At 46.2% G+C, this 15,157-nt stretch overlaps 1 protein-coding gene across 8 annotated transcripts in view; it reads left to right on the top strand.

Annotated features, from left to right (window-relative positions):
• Nucleotides 1–9,480: 9,480 nt before the first annotated feature.
• Nucleotides 9,481–15,157, top strand: part of EHBP1 (EH domain binding protein 1) — a 321,196-nt gene continuing 315,519 nt past the window's right edge. For 3 of the 8 annotated variants that reach the window (XM_030557937.1, XM_030557934.1, XM_030557933.1), the window contains exons 1-2: nucleotides 9,482–9,768; nucleotides 11,447–11,870. In XM_030557937.1, the coding sequence (XP_030413797.1) occupies nucleotides 11,767–11,870 (104 nt within the window). In that variant the 5' untranslated portion in view covers nucleotides 9,482–9,768; nucleotides 11,447–11,766. Of the gene's footprint in view, nucleotides 9,769–11,446; nucleotides 11,871–15,157 lie in introns of all 8 variants that reach the window. The other 5 variants (XM_030557938.1, XM_030557936.1, XM_030557935.1 and 2 more) reach the window with 2 other exon arrangements.

Genomic DNA, 15,157 nt, shown 5'->3' with positions numbered 1-15,157 from the left:
GTCCTGCTGAGACTGCTGCCCTGCACCAAGTGGAGCACAGCCTCCATGAGTAGAGAACTCTAACAAATATCACACTCCTTCTGCATGATTCCCCCAAGCACTTCTTCAGGCAGCTGCTATGAGGGTCACTCACAGGCTTAGCTTGCCTGTTGCAGGCAAAACACAGCAGCAGGGCTTAAAACTCAGACAGGGCCGCCCAGAGGACTCAGGGGGCCTTGGGCAAAGCAAAATCGGGGGCCCCTTCCATAAAACATTTGCAATACTATAGTAACATGTATTAGGAAATGTAACAAATAACTAGTGAAATACATTCAAAAATTAATTTGTAATAATTTGAAAATAAACTAAATACATTATTTAAAAACATTAATAACTGTAATGGTATGTATACATTTGCAATTACATAATGGGCAGTTGCTGGGTGATTGTGATAGTTGGTACCAATGGGCTGTCGTTGCCTGGGGGTGGTGCTGTTGTTGCCCACGGCTGGGTGGGGAGCTGGGTTCTGGGTTCAGGGGTGCCCAGCTCACAGGGGCTGGGCTCAGGGATGTGGGGAGATAGGGTCAGGGGGGTGTCCAGCTCAGAGTGGCTGGGCTCACAGCTGGGGGTCAGGGCTGTTGGGGGGATGGGGTCAGGGGGTTTCCAGCTCAGAGGGACTGGGCTCGGAGCTGGGGGTCAGGGCTGTGGGGGGGATGGGGTCGAGGGGGTTTCCAGCTCAGAGGGACTGGGCTCAGAGCTGGGGGTAAGGGCTGTGGGGGGATGAGGTCGAGGGGTTTCCAGCTCAGAAGGACTAAGCTCGGAACTGGGGGTCAGGGCTGTCGGGGGGATGGGGTCAGGGGGGTGCCTGGGGGGCACTGGGGCAGCTCAGCTCTGCAGGCTGCTGTTCTCTCCAGCCGTCCAGGCACAAGGGGAGCAGGAGCAGGGACCAGCCAAGGACCAAGGGGCAGGAGCACAGGCACCTGAGGCCGACCTGTGGGGAGGCTCTTGTTTACCTTGCCCAATGCATGAGCGTTGGGGTTCTCTTTCTTCCTCCGCTCCACCAGACCACTGCTGAGGCTCTTTTCTTCTCCGTGCCCCTCGCTGGGGCTGACGTGGAGGCTGAGCCAGGGGGCAGCCCCCGCTTTCCTCCAGAAGCGAAGCCCTGGTGTTGTGCCGCTGTCGCAGGGCCCCTGCCACGTGCCCTAAGCAGAGCTGCGCAGCTCTGCCCAGCCGCCGGCACCCCCGCCGGCAACGAGAAAAATTGCAGAGGCTGGAGCCCCTGCTCTGGGAGGGAGAGGGATTCTGAGCCTCTACCTGCAGCTCAGGGATTCCCCTGGGTCAGGGCAGCCACCGTCAGCCCAAACCTCTGAGCTGCCGCGCCGGCACCCTGATCCCGGGGGCGCCCTGGGCTGCCGACTGCTGCTGTGGCACGCTGACCCCGGGGGCACCCTGGGCTGCCGCAGTGGCTCTCTGACCCGGGGGGCGCTGTGGGCTGCCGGGCTGCTGCAGCAGTGCGCTGACCTCGGGCGGGCCCCGGGCTGCTGGGCTGCCGCAGCGGCTGTGCGCTGACCCCGGGGGCGCCCTGGGCTGCCGGGCTGCCGCAGTGGCTCCCTGACCCGGGCGGCGCTGTGGGCTGCCGGGCTACCGCGGCGGCGGCGCACTGACCCTGGGGGCGCTCTGGGCTGCCGGAGCGGCCCCTTGACCCGGGGGCGCCCTGGGCTGCTGGGCTGCCGCGCGGCGGCACGCTGACCCCGGGGGCGCCCTGGGCTGCTGAGCTGCCGCAGCGGCTCCCTGACCCCAGGGGCGCCCGGGCTGCTGGGCTGCCGCGCCGGAGCGCTGACCCCGGGGCCGTCCTGGGCTGCCTGCGGCAGGCAGCAGGCAGCTCAGACTACCTCTCCAGCAGCAGTGGCTGCAACCATTTAAAAAAATTCTTGGGGGCGCTGCTTTTTGGCGCCCTAGGCAACCGCCTAGTTCGCCTAAATGGTTGCATCGGCCCTGCTCCCACTGATAATCTGTTGTGTGTGCAGCCCAGCTCCTTTGGCTGGGATCTGGCATGAAGAGTTGATACAGGGTAGAAACACTGGCTACAGAGGTAGATGGATCTAGCTGGGCTACATAACCTCTGTGACACTCTATACCTCGGGAGAATGCCCTCTAACCCCCATATTCATCATCTGTATATAACTGTGATATTTCATATAAAGCATGCCATGTGAGGTCTCGTGGGAAACGTTATGATCTGCTGAAACCCATTGTTCTGTCTAAAAATGTGTATCATTAATGCATATAAAATTCTAAAAATTGTGTTGTATGGTTTTCACTAAAATATGCTGTGGGTTTGGGAAGATACTAACTCTCCAGAAACTATGACAAGGGAGGTAACCAACCCACGAGTGGGTGCTGAACAGACATCACCAGCCATTGTCCAGCAAGGGAGCTACAATGCAATGACTCACTTGCACAGGGCCACACCAGGGGAATTGCTCAATCTTGACTGGGGACTCAGCAATGCCCACCAGACATGCCTGGGCTTGTGTTCTCCAAGCACATGGACTAAGGGTATAAAACAGAATACAGTGGCCCCGTGCTTCGCCTTTTCTCCCTCTCCACCTATGCTGCAAGCAACAAGTGTTATGCTTATAAGAAGCACACAGGATCTTTTTCAAGGGAAAAGGCAATATGCCACATCTATTGAAGATACAACAGTTAACATAGGCATTCAGTCACAGCACACACACACCAAAAGGTTCTGCAGCTAGATCTTATAGTTACCAGTTGTTAGTATTGTTTGATCAGTTGTACTGGCCAGCTGAAACTGCGCATGAGGGAGGGGGAAGCTGGGCTCTGTAGAACGTGTTCGAAGCATAGGCACTGACTCTGTGGATGCTCCGGGGCTAGAGCACCCATGGAGAAAAATTGGTGGGTGCTCTGCACCCACTGGCAGCCAAGCACCCCACCCCCCCGCCCCAGCTCACCTCTGCCTCTGCCTCCGCCTCCTCCCCTGAGCACGCCGTCCTCGCTTCTCTCAGTGCTTGCTGCTGTGAAACAGCTGTTTCGTAGCGTAACAAGCTGTGGGAGGACAGGGGAAGAGTGGGGATGCAGTGGGGATTTGGGAAAGGGGTCCAATAGGGGCAGGGAGGGGGCAGAGTTGTGGCAGAGACTTTGGGGAAGGGGTTGGAATGGGGCTGGGGCTGGGGCTGGGGCAGAGGCAGGAGGGGGCCGGGGGGATGCGAGTACTCACTGGTGCCAGAAGTTGGCACCTTTGGTTCAAAGCTCTGATGTTGATGCAAAACGAACCCAAAGTCCCATGGCAATACACCCTTGTCTTATAGTAATAAGCTTTTATACAAGTTTTTGGAACTTGCTCTGTTACACCAGAGCTGTTCAAGATTGTTTTAATCAGCATTATTTGGGTTGTTACTGGGTTTTATTTGCAGCTGTTTCTTATTTTGTTTTTTTGGCTTTAGTTTTTATTTTGTTTTTGGGGTGTATGCCTTTGCTTTCGGGTTGTCAATCTGCCATTCGGGTGAAAGCTGGCGCCTCTCGACTTTTCCACTCCCTTTTTGACCATTTGGCCCAGCTAGCTTTTTTTTTTTAGTTAATTGCCATACATTTTTTTACACCAAATAGTAAATAAGGCAATTAGAGCCATTAAACTTTTATTCTTTTAAAAAAAATTAACACAATTAGTAAAGAATAAACTTAGAACAATTTTTTTCCTTTACTAATGCAAGGCTACAATTTCTTCTTACTAATTTAAAGCTAGCAAAATGGAATATAAAGCAAAATAAGCAAAACGAGGTATAATTTTACTTGAGACAATTTCTTCCCATTAGACCTTTGGCCTACACGAGGAGACTCAGAAGACTGAAGACTCCAACAGAGGGGACTGGTCCAGGTTTCAAGGGTGAAATCTGTGTACTTGAACTGCAATATCCAGTGGGGTGAGGAAAAACTGCTTAATCTAGATGTTGCCCAGTTTAACAGGGTTGAGAGTTTAGACTGTATGCTTATGTTTTCTTTTCTTTTGGTAACCACTCTGACTTTTTGCCTATCACTTATAATCACTTAAGATTTCTCTTTTGTAGTCAATAAACTGGTTTTATTTTTATCTTTACCAGTGATTTTGCCTGAACTGTTTGGTAAATCTGTTCAGGTTTACAATGGCTGGTGTACATCCACTTTCCGTTGATTAAGTGGTGAACCAATTAATAAACTTGCATCACTTGCCAGGTATATTCCTGAGGTACAGTGCTGGGAGCTGGGGGGATTCGGCTGCTGCCATTCTCTGTGTGATTCATGAGTGGCTCTGGGAGCATTCATACAATCTAGCTTGGTGTGGGGCTCCACATGTGGTTGTGCTGGGTGATAACAGTGCCTGGAGGTGTTTGCTGCTTGTCACTAGCAAAGCATTGTGTGAGATAGCCCAGGCTGGAGAGTTAAGGGGGCACTGCGGTCCCACAGGCCCAGGCTGCACCCTGGGAATCCCGTCACAACCTCCTTCTATACCAGGATGCCCATGAAATAAACTTGTCCAGTCTGGCAGATCCTGGCACATACTATTACATTTGCTGACAAAGACATAAACACACCTCACCTCTAGCAGTAATAGTATAATAGCTAATACAATGATTTGGATACCTATTAAGAGTAATGAGGATTTTGTTTAATTAATTCAATTGTATTATATGAAAGCATATTTGAGAAGAGATAAACAATACCAAGTATGTGGCACTGATCAATTGGTGCAAGGGGACTTATATGAGGGAACAGGCATCTGGGAAGTGATCCAATGCCCACTGAAATTAATGCAAAGTCTTTCACTGACTTTTGTGGTGCAAGATTGGGCTTCTGTGAGAAGTAGGAATATGAAAATGTACGACATGTAAGAGTGAAAGACACAACCTCATGTATATATCATTCACCTATATTACACATCCTCATAAAAATGTACAAACCCATATATTATAATAATTTTTATAAATTTGGTTTATTTAGTAACATTCATACAGATTTATATACAGAGGAATGGTGAAACAGATTTATTATTATAGCTATTTTTAGCAAAGGTCATCATTTCTTTGTTGGTGAACAACTTATCTTTAGTTATTCTGATGAAGGGGAGTTGACAGACAAGAGAAAGGATGTGTAGCTTGAAAGTATAACAGGGAATAACAGAGGAGCAGAGTAACTAACCTTTCTGTTTGGACAGGAGAAATGTATTAGACTTGTGATCTATATGGAAACTAACTCTTCTTTCTTCCAGTAAGAATCAGGAGTCTAAGCCTAGAAAACTATAAAATGTGAATACAGGTAGAGAAGGCTGCTGGATCTGATGCCCTGGACTGTTCCCACTGAGTCTGGCCAGCTGAGAAAGGCTGGAAGTCCCTGACTTTTTGTGTCCTTGACTGCAACTGTTGCTGGTTGCTTATGGGAAGGCATCCCAAAGGTCTGGAAATTTCCAGAGTCTGCCCCTGTAAGCTTCTCCCTGATTTAGAACAATTCTCAGAATTGTACTTAACATATGTAACAGTTACAAAAGTTTTGTAGCTGAGGGCATAGCCAAAACACACACATAAACATACCTTCCTGGACTTTACCTTCCTTATGAAAGGCAGTAATTTTGACAGGAATATAGTTTAACTAGAAAACGCAGTGGCACACATATTTATATATTCTTGAGTAATTTTTTTTAAAAGTTCCTATTAATCATGTGGATATTTGATTTTCTGTTAATGCTTTTAATTAAATTATTGTTGGGTCATGGAAAAACACTAAAGGGACCCACTGCAGAGGAGAAAATTTGATATTGTGAAGATGACCCATCATTTTGTTTATTATAAGAAAGCCTGTTTGGGGTGACATGAGTTATAAATTCAGCTGCTGACCTTAAAAGTGAGTATTGGACAATGTGGGTAACTAGTTTTGCTCTTATGTTCATGATAAAGCTGGTAACATAATCCAATCTTAATAACTAACATTTACATTAAAATGTGACTATATTTCTTTAGATTTTTGGGTCAGATTCAGAGCTGTGCTTCATACTTCATCATTGGCACAAAGCAGCCCTAAAAGTTGGCATGGTTAGCCATGATGGGATCTTCTCAGTATAGAATGATCCTCTGGTGATGTAGTTGACATTAGGACTCCTACATGATCCCTTCCTCTGCGGCAGAGGTAGGGGTGAGCCCAGGGGAAAAGGACATGGGGGTGCTGTAGCCGTGGACCTGTTAATCCCTGACTGCCCTAATTTATCTCTGAGGATAGGGCCCATACAGAGCTGGCCCAGGATTCTGGGGGCACAAAGGTAGCTTAAAACCACTTTTGCCAGTTCCCAACTCCTGACTTACTATGCATGCTCCTCAGTTGCAGCTAAGATCTAGGTCCCTATTTGCATAGTTAATAATAGCTGCTCTCAGCCTTCCAAATAGATCACTTTTGGTTTTTTTTCATTTTCTAAACATTCGCAGGTTATAAAGTTGTCAGTCCCGAATCAACACATTGAAATTAAATAATTTGTAAGAAATGCCTATTACTGTGTGTTAAAACTCTCCACACTGAGCAGGGAAAAGGAGACTAATATGCATGTGCTTTTAACTTCTGTGGGCTTGGTGAAATATGAACCTAAAAGCAATGAGGAAATGGAAAATGTTAATAAATAATGATGTTTGAAACACAAGTGCTGAACAACCATTGGATCCATTGCATTTATTCCACTGGAGGGACATGGCCTGTCTGATTCTGGAGAGAAAAATAAAAATATTGGTCAAAGCTGCACATTAGGAATTAGCTGGACACTGTGTAACTTTAAGAAGATAAATGTAAGGTCTGGCAAATCTGCTCTTCCTAATGTGCAGAGTGGGGGCAACTTTAGCATCAGATCAACACAAAGGACTATTTGAAACTGCATTTATGGGGGTCCTGTGATATCTCAGCAATTCCTGGGCTGATTCAATATCCACATGCCAGCAATAGTACACTATGCTAAGGAGACTCATTGCCAATGAAGATCCTCTTTCCAGGATGGGGTAATATGGGGAAGAAACTCAGTGTCAAATCACACTGTCTGGTAGCTTGGATTCTCATAAGTTATAAGCCCTGCCTACGGGAATAAAAAAGAGAGCGAGGAGAAAAGGAATGGAGAATACTGTACTGGTATGTAAGTAAAAAGCAACAGAGAGTCCTGTGGCACCTTTAAGACTAACATGTATTGGAGCATAAGCTTTTTGTGGGTGAATACTCACTTCGTCAGATGCATGGCACAAAGTGTCTGACGAAGTGGGTATTCACCCATGAAATTTTATGCTTCAGTACATCTGTTAGTCTTAAAGGTGCCACAGGACTGTTGCTTTTTACAGATCCAGACTAACACGGCTACCCCTCTGATACTTGGTATGTAAGTGAAAGTCAGGAAGGTCAGCAATAAAGATAAAATTAGCAATCCAATACCCACCATCAAATGTACTCTTTCTATAGTTAGCTCTTCTTGTAGCAAAGTCATTCTCCACCCCCAAAACCACTTATCTATGAGGGAAATCCTACTGCTACCTTCAGGGCCACATAGGATCTTTTGTCAGTCCAGCTGGTGATTGTGGGGACTCCCTATAGTGCAACTGCACAGAGGAAAAGGTCAAGGAAAGGCATGGATAGAGGGGGGTCAGGAGAGGAACATTTACTATTTACACAGATTCCTGTAGAGTTCCACCCTGCAAGTTAGTGGATGCAATAAGAAGAGCCTGCAAAGACTAGTGCAGCCGTAAGGATTCAACAGCTTCCATAGAGCAACTCTGTAGCTGCTTCAGGACTTGGGTTGTGGGGGCTCCTCCTCTCCCATCTCCCTGCATATCTATTCAATATCTGGCCTGGCTACATAGGTGCTTGACTAGCAGGCTTAAGACTTACTCCTATATAAAACTGTGCAGCACATTGAAAAGGGAATGTTTGGAGACAACATAAATTGAACTGAATTTAATGTTAAATTAAATAACAAGAAATATTGTGCTAATTATTCATTTTCATATATATCAAATATTTCCATTTTTTTAACCTACCTGAAATGTATAGTGAATTTCCAGTCATTTGCACCAGAGCATTATAGAAAGTAGGAGAACTGGCTGCAGAATTTAGGTCAAGCTTGATACAGAGCACTTGGAGCCTTGACTATAGCTGGTAATGCAATTTACACAGAGCAGTGCATTCAAACAATTCAGGACTTGAATCCAACTTTTCTATGAACAGACTCTCATATAACTTAGTCATCATAAGTGTTCCATTGCATATGATTCTTGAAGAGATGGTGAACTAATGTTTTGAAACTTGATGGAAACCTGCAGTAGTGCGAACCCCAACATTTAAAAATGATGAGTCAGGGCTCCAAAAATCATGAGCTTGACTTGAAAAAATCATGTGGTTTTTTTTTAAAGAATTTTGCATTCTTTTTATTTGCCTTCTGGTTTCTGAGCTTTTAGAGCACACACACAGGTCACATTTTCAAGCTTTTCTGCAAAATCATATATATATATTTTGTTAAAAAGTAAGTGAGATTCTCACATAATCATTTATCTCCAGGACCTGGGGCTTTAACTAAAATATCAAGTATCACCAGACTTGCAATAAAATCAGGAAAGTCAACCAAACTGACAGAGTGAAAATTAAACTGGCCTGAGTGCTAAATTTACTATATTGAATCCTTCATCCCAGCTCACCTACTGTGATTTTAAATCAATCCAATTAAAACCAGTGCAAGCCCTTACTGGAGATGCGCTTAAACTGGTTTAACCCTCACTTAAATTACTTGAGCTTAATTCCATACAAGTTAAAGTGATTGAAGCGAGGAATAAACCCGTTTAAGTAGGCAAGCCCTTCAGTAGGCAGCACCAAAGCAAAGCAATGCTACAGCATCCTCCTAGGGACTGCTCTCAGAGATGGTACCTTGCAAAACATAAGGGCTCCAGATAAGTGCTGTAACTGTCTGGCATCCCTGCTGTCCAGTGGTAGGAAGCATTAATTTTAAATTCTGCCCAATATTTGCATGATGGATCCTAACCGCCTACCCTAGTGGGGCGGGGGCGGCAGGGTCTGTGTGAGGGAGCCCCCCCTCCCAGTGAGCGAGATGGGGGACAGGGTCCGTCTGTGGGGGAAGCTCCGTCTCCATCTCGCCCTCCCCTCACCCCTGGCTCGCTCGTGTCACTTTCCCCTCCCCCAGAGTGGCAACTCCTCACTCACCACCTCCTTCCCTGAATCAACCCGACAGCTGGGAGACATCAACCAATCGTTTTATAGCTTTCTCTCATTGACAACGCCATTCACCAATCGCCAGGCTCCTCAATAAAAACAACCCCGCCCTCAAGCACAGCAGTCAATCAGAGTGCGAGTCAGGACCCCTCCTCCCCCCCCTCGTTATGCACGGTCCTCGTCTCTGCCCACTGAATGATTGACGCCTGTCCTCAGCCAATTATCTTTCGCGCTGTTGGGCAGGCTCACCCTCTGCCAATGGCGTCCCCAGAGCAGCGAGCTTCGGTTGCGCGGGGGGCAGGTTAGTGTGAGCGGCGCAGTTCTCCAGCGGAGGGTGATGGTTGTGGAGTGAGCGGCTGCGGGGAGCCCTGGATTGTTCCTTGTGGGGAGGGGGGAGAGAGGCGCCTGGAGCAGCTCGTGCCCAGCTGTGCCATGTGGCCCCCGGAGCAATGGACCGGTCCCCTGGTGCCGCTGCAGTAATGGGCAGCGGCGCTAGCCCTGCCTGGTGCCCGCTCCAGCCTGGCCGGCATTAACTGGGCGAGGAGCCGCAGGAAGGTAGGTAGAGGAGGGCAGGGCCCCTGGCTGCTCCTGCCGGCTGGGTCCCCCCGCCCCAATCCCTCTGCATCCTGCCCCCTCGCTGCCGGCCCCAGGCAGCTGCATCCCGGGCTCTGGTCCTGCCCCCGGCTGGGCCAGCTGCTTTGCCGGGGACTGGGGCCAGCAGCTCGTCAGTAACAGTGACACATGTCTGGGGAGGCAGTGAAGTGCCGCCTGGGGGCCGCGTTCAGCAAGGAGAGCGCGCTCCCTGCCCCAGGCTTCCCACTACCCGCCCCCCCCATCTCCCACCAGCCGTCTTCCCCCCCCATTTCATTTCATCCCATCGCCCACCAACCCTCTTCCCCCCCCATTTCATCCCATCCCATCGCCCACCAGCCCTCTTCCCCCCCATTTCATTTCATCCCATCACCCACCAGCCCTCTTCCCCCCCCATTTCATCCCATCGCCCACCAACCCTCTTCCCCCCCCATTTCATCCCATCCCATCGCCCACCAGCCCTCTTCCCCCCCATTTCATCCCATCGCCCACCAGCCCTCTTCCCCCCCATTTCATCCCATCGCCTACCAACCCTCTTCCCCCCCCATTTCATCTCATCCCATCCCATCGCCCACCAGCCCTCTTCCCCCCCCATTTCATCCCATCCCATCGCCCACCAGCCCTCTTCCCCCCCCATTTCATCCCATCCCATCGCCCACCAGCCCTCTTCCCCCCCAATTTCATCCCATCCCATCGCCCACCAGCCCTCTTCCCCCCCCATTTCATCCCATCCCATCGCCCACCAGCCCTCTTCCCCCCCCATTTCATCCCATCCCATCGCCCACCAGCCCTCTTCCCCCCCCATTTCATCCCATCCCATCGCCCACCAGCCCTCTTCCCCCCATTTCATCCCATCCCATCGCCTACCAGCCCTCTCCCCCCCCCGAATTTCATTCAATCCCATCACCCACCTAGGGCATCAGCTTTTCCTTCCGCCTCTTACAGACCAGAGATTTCACTCCTCACACCCAGCAGATCCCCTGCCTAGGAGGAGGGGATTTAACCAACCCTCGCTTGCCTCTGTCCCTTTCCTACAGATGATGCATGTTTCACAGTTTCTTATTTCTCCGGGCAAGAGGGAGAAGCATTTTAATGCAGTGAGGGAGATGGGGATCCTAGGCAGCCCTGGTTCAGGAAATATCCCTGACTCCTCTTTTCCTTAGCATGAACATTTACAGCATCAACACCCTCTTGCATACAGTGTGTGCACACCCTCCCCTGGGGAGAAAAGTAGGGGGAGGAAACAACTGTTACACCTTTTGTCATCAGCTAGAAGACAAAGAACTTGTCTTTGCTTCACGTCTGTCTCTCCCTCTGGGTGCATATTGGCAGCACCTCAGCTGCTTTCTGCAACGCTTCCAGGGGATGCTTCATAAAGCTTTAAGATGGCCCTGACCTGTGCTTTTTTGTTGGTCGTGGTGCTGATAAAAGGACATGTTGATATATTTCCAGATGGACTTTGCATTCCTGAAATTGCTGCTGCATTTTTATTCTATTTATTTATTTATTTATTTGGGAACAGTGCATGTGTGTGTGGTTGTGGTTCTCTATGGATGAAAGGTACAAGGTTGTGTGCAGTTGCAACATCATTGCGTGTAACACATTAACCACTGTTTCTCCCCCTTTCTGCTTTGTTTTCCAGTCTGGCAGTCTGCACATCACCCAGCGCATGAGAAGGAATGACGACTCCATGAGGGAACTTCTTTTCAATCACTCATTCACCCAGTCATGTTTCATGATGCTCCCAGCCAATAACGTGCCATTCACCTAGACTGGGATTTACCCTGTGAAAGGGAGAGATAGAACATGAGTCCTAAACATAACCTCAAGCTCTTCCTTGTGCATCATTTTTGGTGTATTTATGTGTAGAACCCTGAGCATTGGGCACATGCACTGTTAAACCTGCTTTGCTAGATCCAAGAGCTGCAGCTGTGTGTTGGACTCTGATATTTTCTCATCATTATGGCTTCAGTTTGGAAAAGACTGCAACGTGTTGGGAAACATGCATCCAAGTTCCAGTTTGTGGCTTCTTACCAGGAGCTGATGGTCGAGTGCACCAAGAAATGGTAAGAAGTGTGGTCAAGTGAGTTGCTGATGCTGGAGCATGTCTGTTGCCTGTTCCACTCTGTGGTTTCCCTCCTTCAGTGCAGAAGCTGCTGGGTGGGGTGCAGATCAGTCTCTTAACAAGTGCCTTCCACCCCCATGGGGTTAATTATTGCACTCTAGTTTGATCATCTTAGGTGGTTGTTGCAGTATTAGACTGTGCATTTATTAGATATGAACTTTGATTTTTAGCAGCTGTATTTTTTTTAACAGAAACTTTTCCAGATGTCACCACCAGTCTCAGAGATGGGTGTGACAATCAACTGTAACATCAAGGGGGTATAGGGATTTGACACATTTTTCAAGACTGATACTGTATCTTATTTTATTCTCGGTTGATATGACTTTTCTTGCCTAAAGACTTCTTCTCTTTCCCCTTCCGTCTTTTTTTGAATGGGAAGAGTGAAGACACAGAGCCTTGGGAATTATTTGAGTTATTTGCTTAGTCAGACAAGAATTTTATGCTGTAATGGCCCAGTGGAACATATTTAGAGCTGGCTAGACTGCAGCAGGCAATTAACTATAGGTCTGTCCCACTCACACCTCTCTCCTTATACAAAGTGGACTCCTAGAACAGACTGGATTTTTTGGTCTTGTTTTGCATGGAGGACCAGGATCTAGGTTTTGTTTTTGGTGTTTCTTGTTTTACTATGCAAAGACAAAAAAATCACATTAAAATATGTTATACTAAAACTGAAGTTATGTATTAGTAGGCCAGGAGGGCTTGCATTATTTTTCATGTTCATAATGGACTCAGTTCTGTAATGTCAGTGGGAAGTGAGGGTTCTTGGAAACTTGCAAAACGGCACTGTAAATCATCTGTAGCAAACTTAAAACTTAGTTTCTATCATTGACTTTTCTTCTTGTTGGCCAGCTTGGCACTAGCACTGGATGCTTTTAGTAGTTATGAGTAATTGCTTCTGCTAAGTTAAATTGTTAGAAATATCAATCAAACATACTTGAATCGTAATACTACCCCTATCTTAAAGGGGCACTGTCAAATTAAAAATCACCTTTAAAAACGTTCTCTTCACTTTTGATATTAACTCTATTTCAGTTTTAATAATCTTTACAGTCTAGAAAATTTAATTGATTTTTAATAGTTTTTTAAGGCCAGAAGAAACCATTACAATCAACTAGTTTGATCTCCTGTATAGAACAGGCCACAGAATCTGACCCAGTAATTACTGTATCAGGCCTATTTTACCCCTTGTGCTTCTGTTACTTTTTTACATTGCATTTAGCTTGGTCAACAAAGCTAAACTAATCAGTTTGACACAACTTAATTCATGTGGGTAGTGTCACTGGTTCCACACTCCACATAGGTGTAAATCAGGGCAGTCAATAGGCAGGCTGCGGGCCAAATCCAGACACTTTTGAATGGACTGCTAAATCTTTGTATTTACTTATTGTCATTATTGTTATTGCAGCCTGAAAAATGTTTCTCTGGAGACTAGACCATGACTATACCTCGATCAAGAAATTTGGGCATTGAGAAAAAAATTGACTACCCTGGTGTAAATGTTTATAGGATCTGGGCCATACTGGTAACCAGGATAACCACACTGTAGTGAAATGTTTGAGATAAGTCTTTTAACAAATAAAGCAAACCCATCCTATACAATCACTTGATTTGTAGACTCCTCTACACTTAAAAAAAGAGGAAACCGTCTTAAGATAAAAATGTTCCATAAGCATGAGAGTTAAAATTAAATGTTTCTTCCACAAGTGGAAATTCTGTATAAAACACAGGAATGATGAAAATATTTTTATAACATTTTAAGTACAGCTTTCTCTGCCTCTGAAATAGACACTAATTTCTGTGTGTTGGTGAGCAACGCTGTCCTTTTTTAAGCTTGCATCTGAGTTTATGACGGGGTGTAAAGAGCAGAATTAGCATGAGTGACAACAAAATATGAGAAAGTAACTGCCTCTGCCCTGCCTCTTTCTGAAGTCAGGCCTAATGTGTATATGATGTGGAACTGGAGCAACAGGGCTACATTATATTCTTTTAGATCCGTGCTGTAAGTGCCCGTTGATGGGAAATGTAGTAAACACTAAGTCTTATTTTAATGTATTGGCGCTCCAACAATACAGTGGTTCTGTAAGAAAATAATGATCCATTCATATTTTAAAATAAATGACAATGCAGTCATAAACACAACCAAAGCAACATATGGCTGGGAAAAAAGATTGTCTATGAACTCAACAGGAAGAATGCTTATTTACAAGTTGAAGATAAGAAGAAATAATCTTTTGTTCTTTTTTAACTTCTCAAAAATGGATTTATCTTGTGAATTTCATTGTTTTGTAATTGGTCAGTTGCACTGTGCAACACTAGATGTATTCTTGCAAAATTCTAATATCTTCATTTTCGTTTTGAGTAAATTTTTGTTTGTTTTCCTTGTACCGATTTGAATTTTCATGTGGTGGTCTGAATGCACTCGGTCCTCAAGCTGGTAGCTATGCTGTTTATGTAGGAGGTCACAGACAATCTTGTGTTGCTGCTTTACTCTTTGATTGGATTATTTCTAGGTAAACAGCATATGTTCAGCATAGTGAAGGGATTTTCAGTCTTGCTTTTCCTGATCTGTATAGTTTCTCATGCTTGCTGCTCTTAATGATTACAGGCGGCTACTTCCAGAGAGATCATTGATCACTTTATTAATTGTGATGGTATATTTAAAGATGTTAGCACTTCATTATAAAATCTTATTTTCAGGCATTCAGTTGAACAGACCTGCCTTTTCTGGGCTCAAATATGGCATTGTAAATTCCCACTGAAACATGTAAGAGTTATGGCTGTTCAGCACCTCTGAAAATCAGGTCACTAATTTAGATTCCCTCCATTTAAAAAAAAGGCCTTGGTCTTTAATGTGGATTTGTGACTCTAGATACCTCAAAAAATTGATATTTTTACATGAGTCACATGAATTTAGTTCATATAAAAGGTGCTGGCTTGATAGCCCTGGTTTCTGACATCCTCTGCTTACCCTAAAACAGGTCGGGGAAATACAGGCTTTGCATTCTTTCTTGCTAATATATTTCAAATTTAACCTGGATGAAACACATACAGTAGGGTGGGAATAGCTTATCCTCTGTCCATTCAGTCCTTGGCCCACCTTCTGAGTCTATCTAGTACAAATAGCGGTAGTGTGCTTTTTATGGTGTGGACACTTAGTCAGTGGGAATTGGACTGAAAACCATCAAGCTCATGTTCGTACAGGCCCCTGAACAGCCATTGGTTGGT

Source organism: Gopherus evgoodei, chromosome 3 (assembly GCF_007399415.2).
Source record: "Gopherus evgoodei ecotype Sinaloan lineage chromosome 3, rGopEvg1_v1.p, whole genome shotgun sequence".
In the NCBI taxonomy this organism is placed as follows: domain Eukaryota; kingdom Metazoa; phylum Chordata; order Testudines; family Testudinidae; genus Gopherus; species Gopherus evgoodei.
This window is presented reverse-complemented; position numbering and strand designations above follow the sequence as displayed.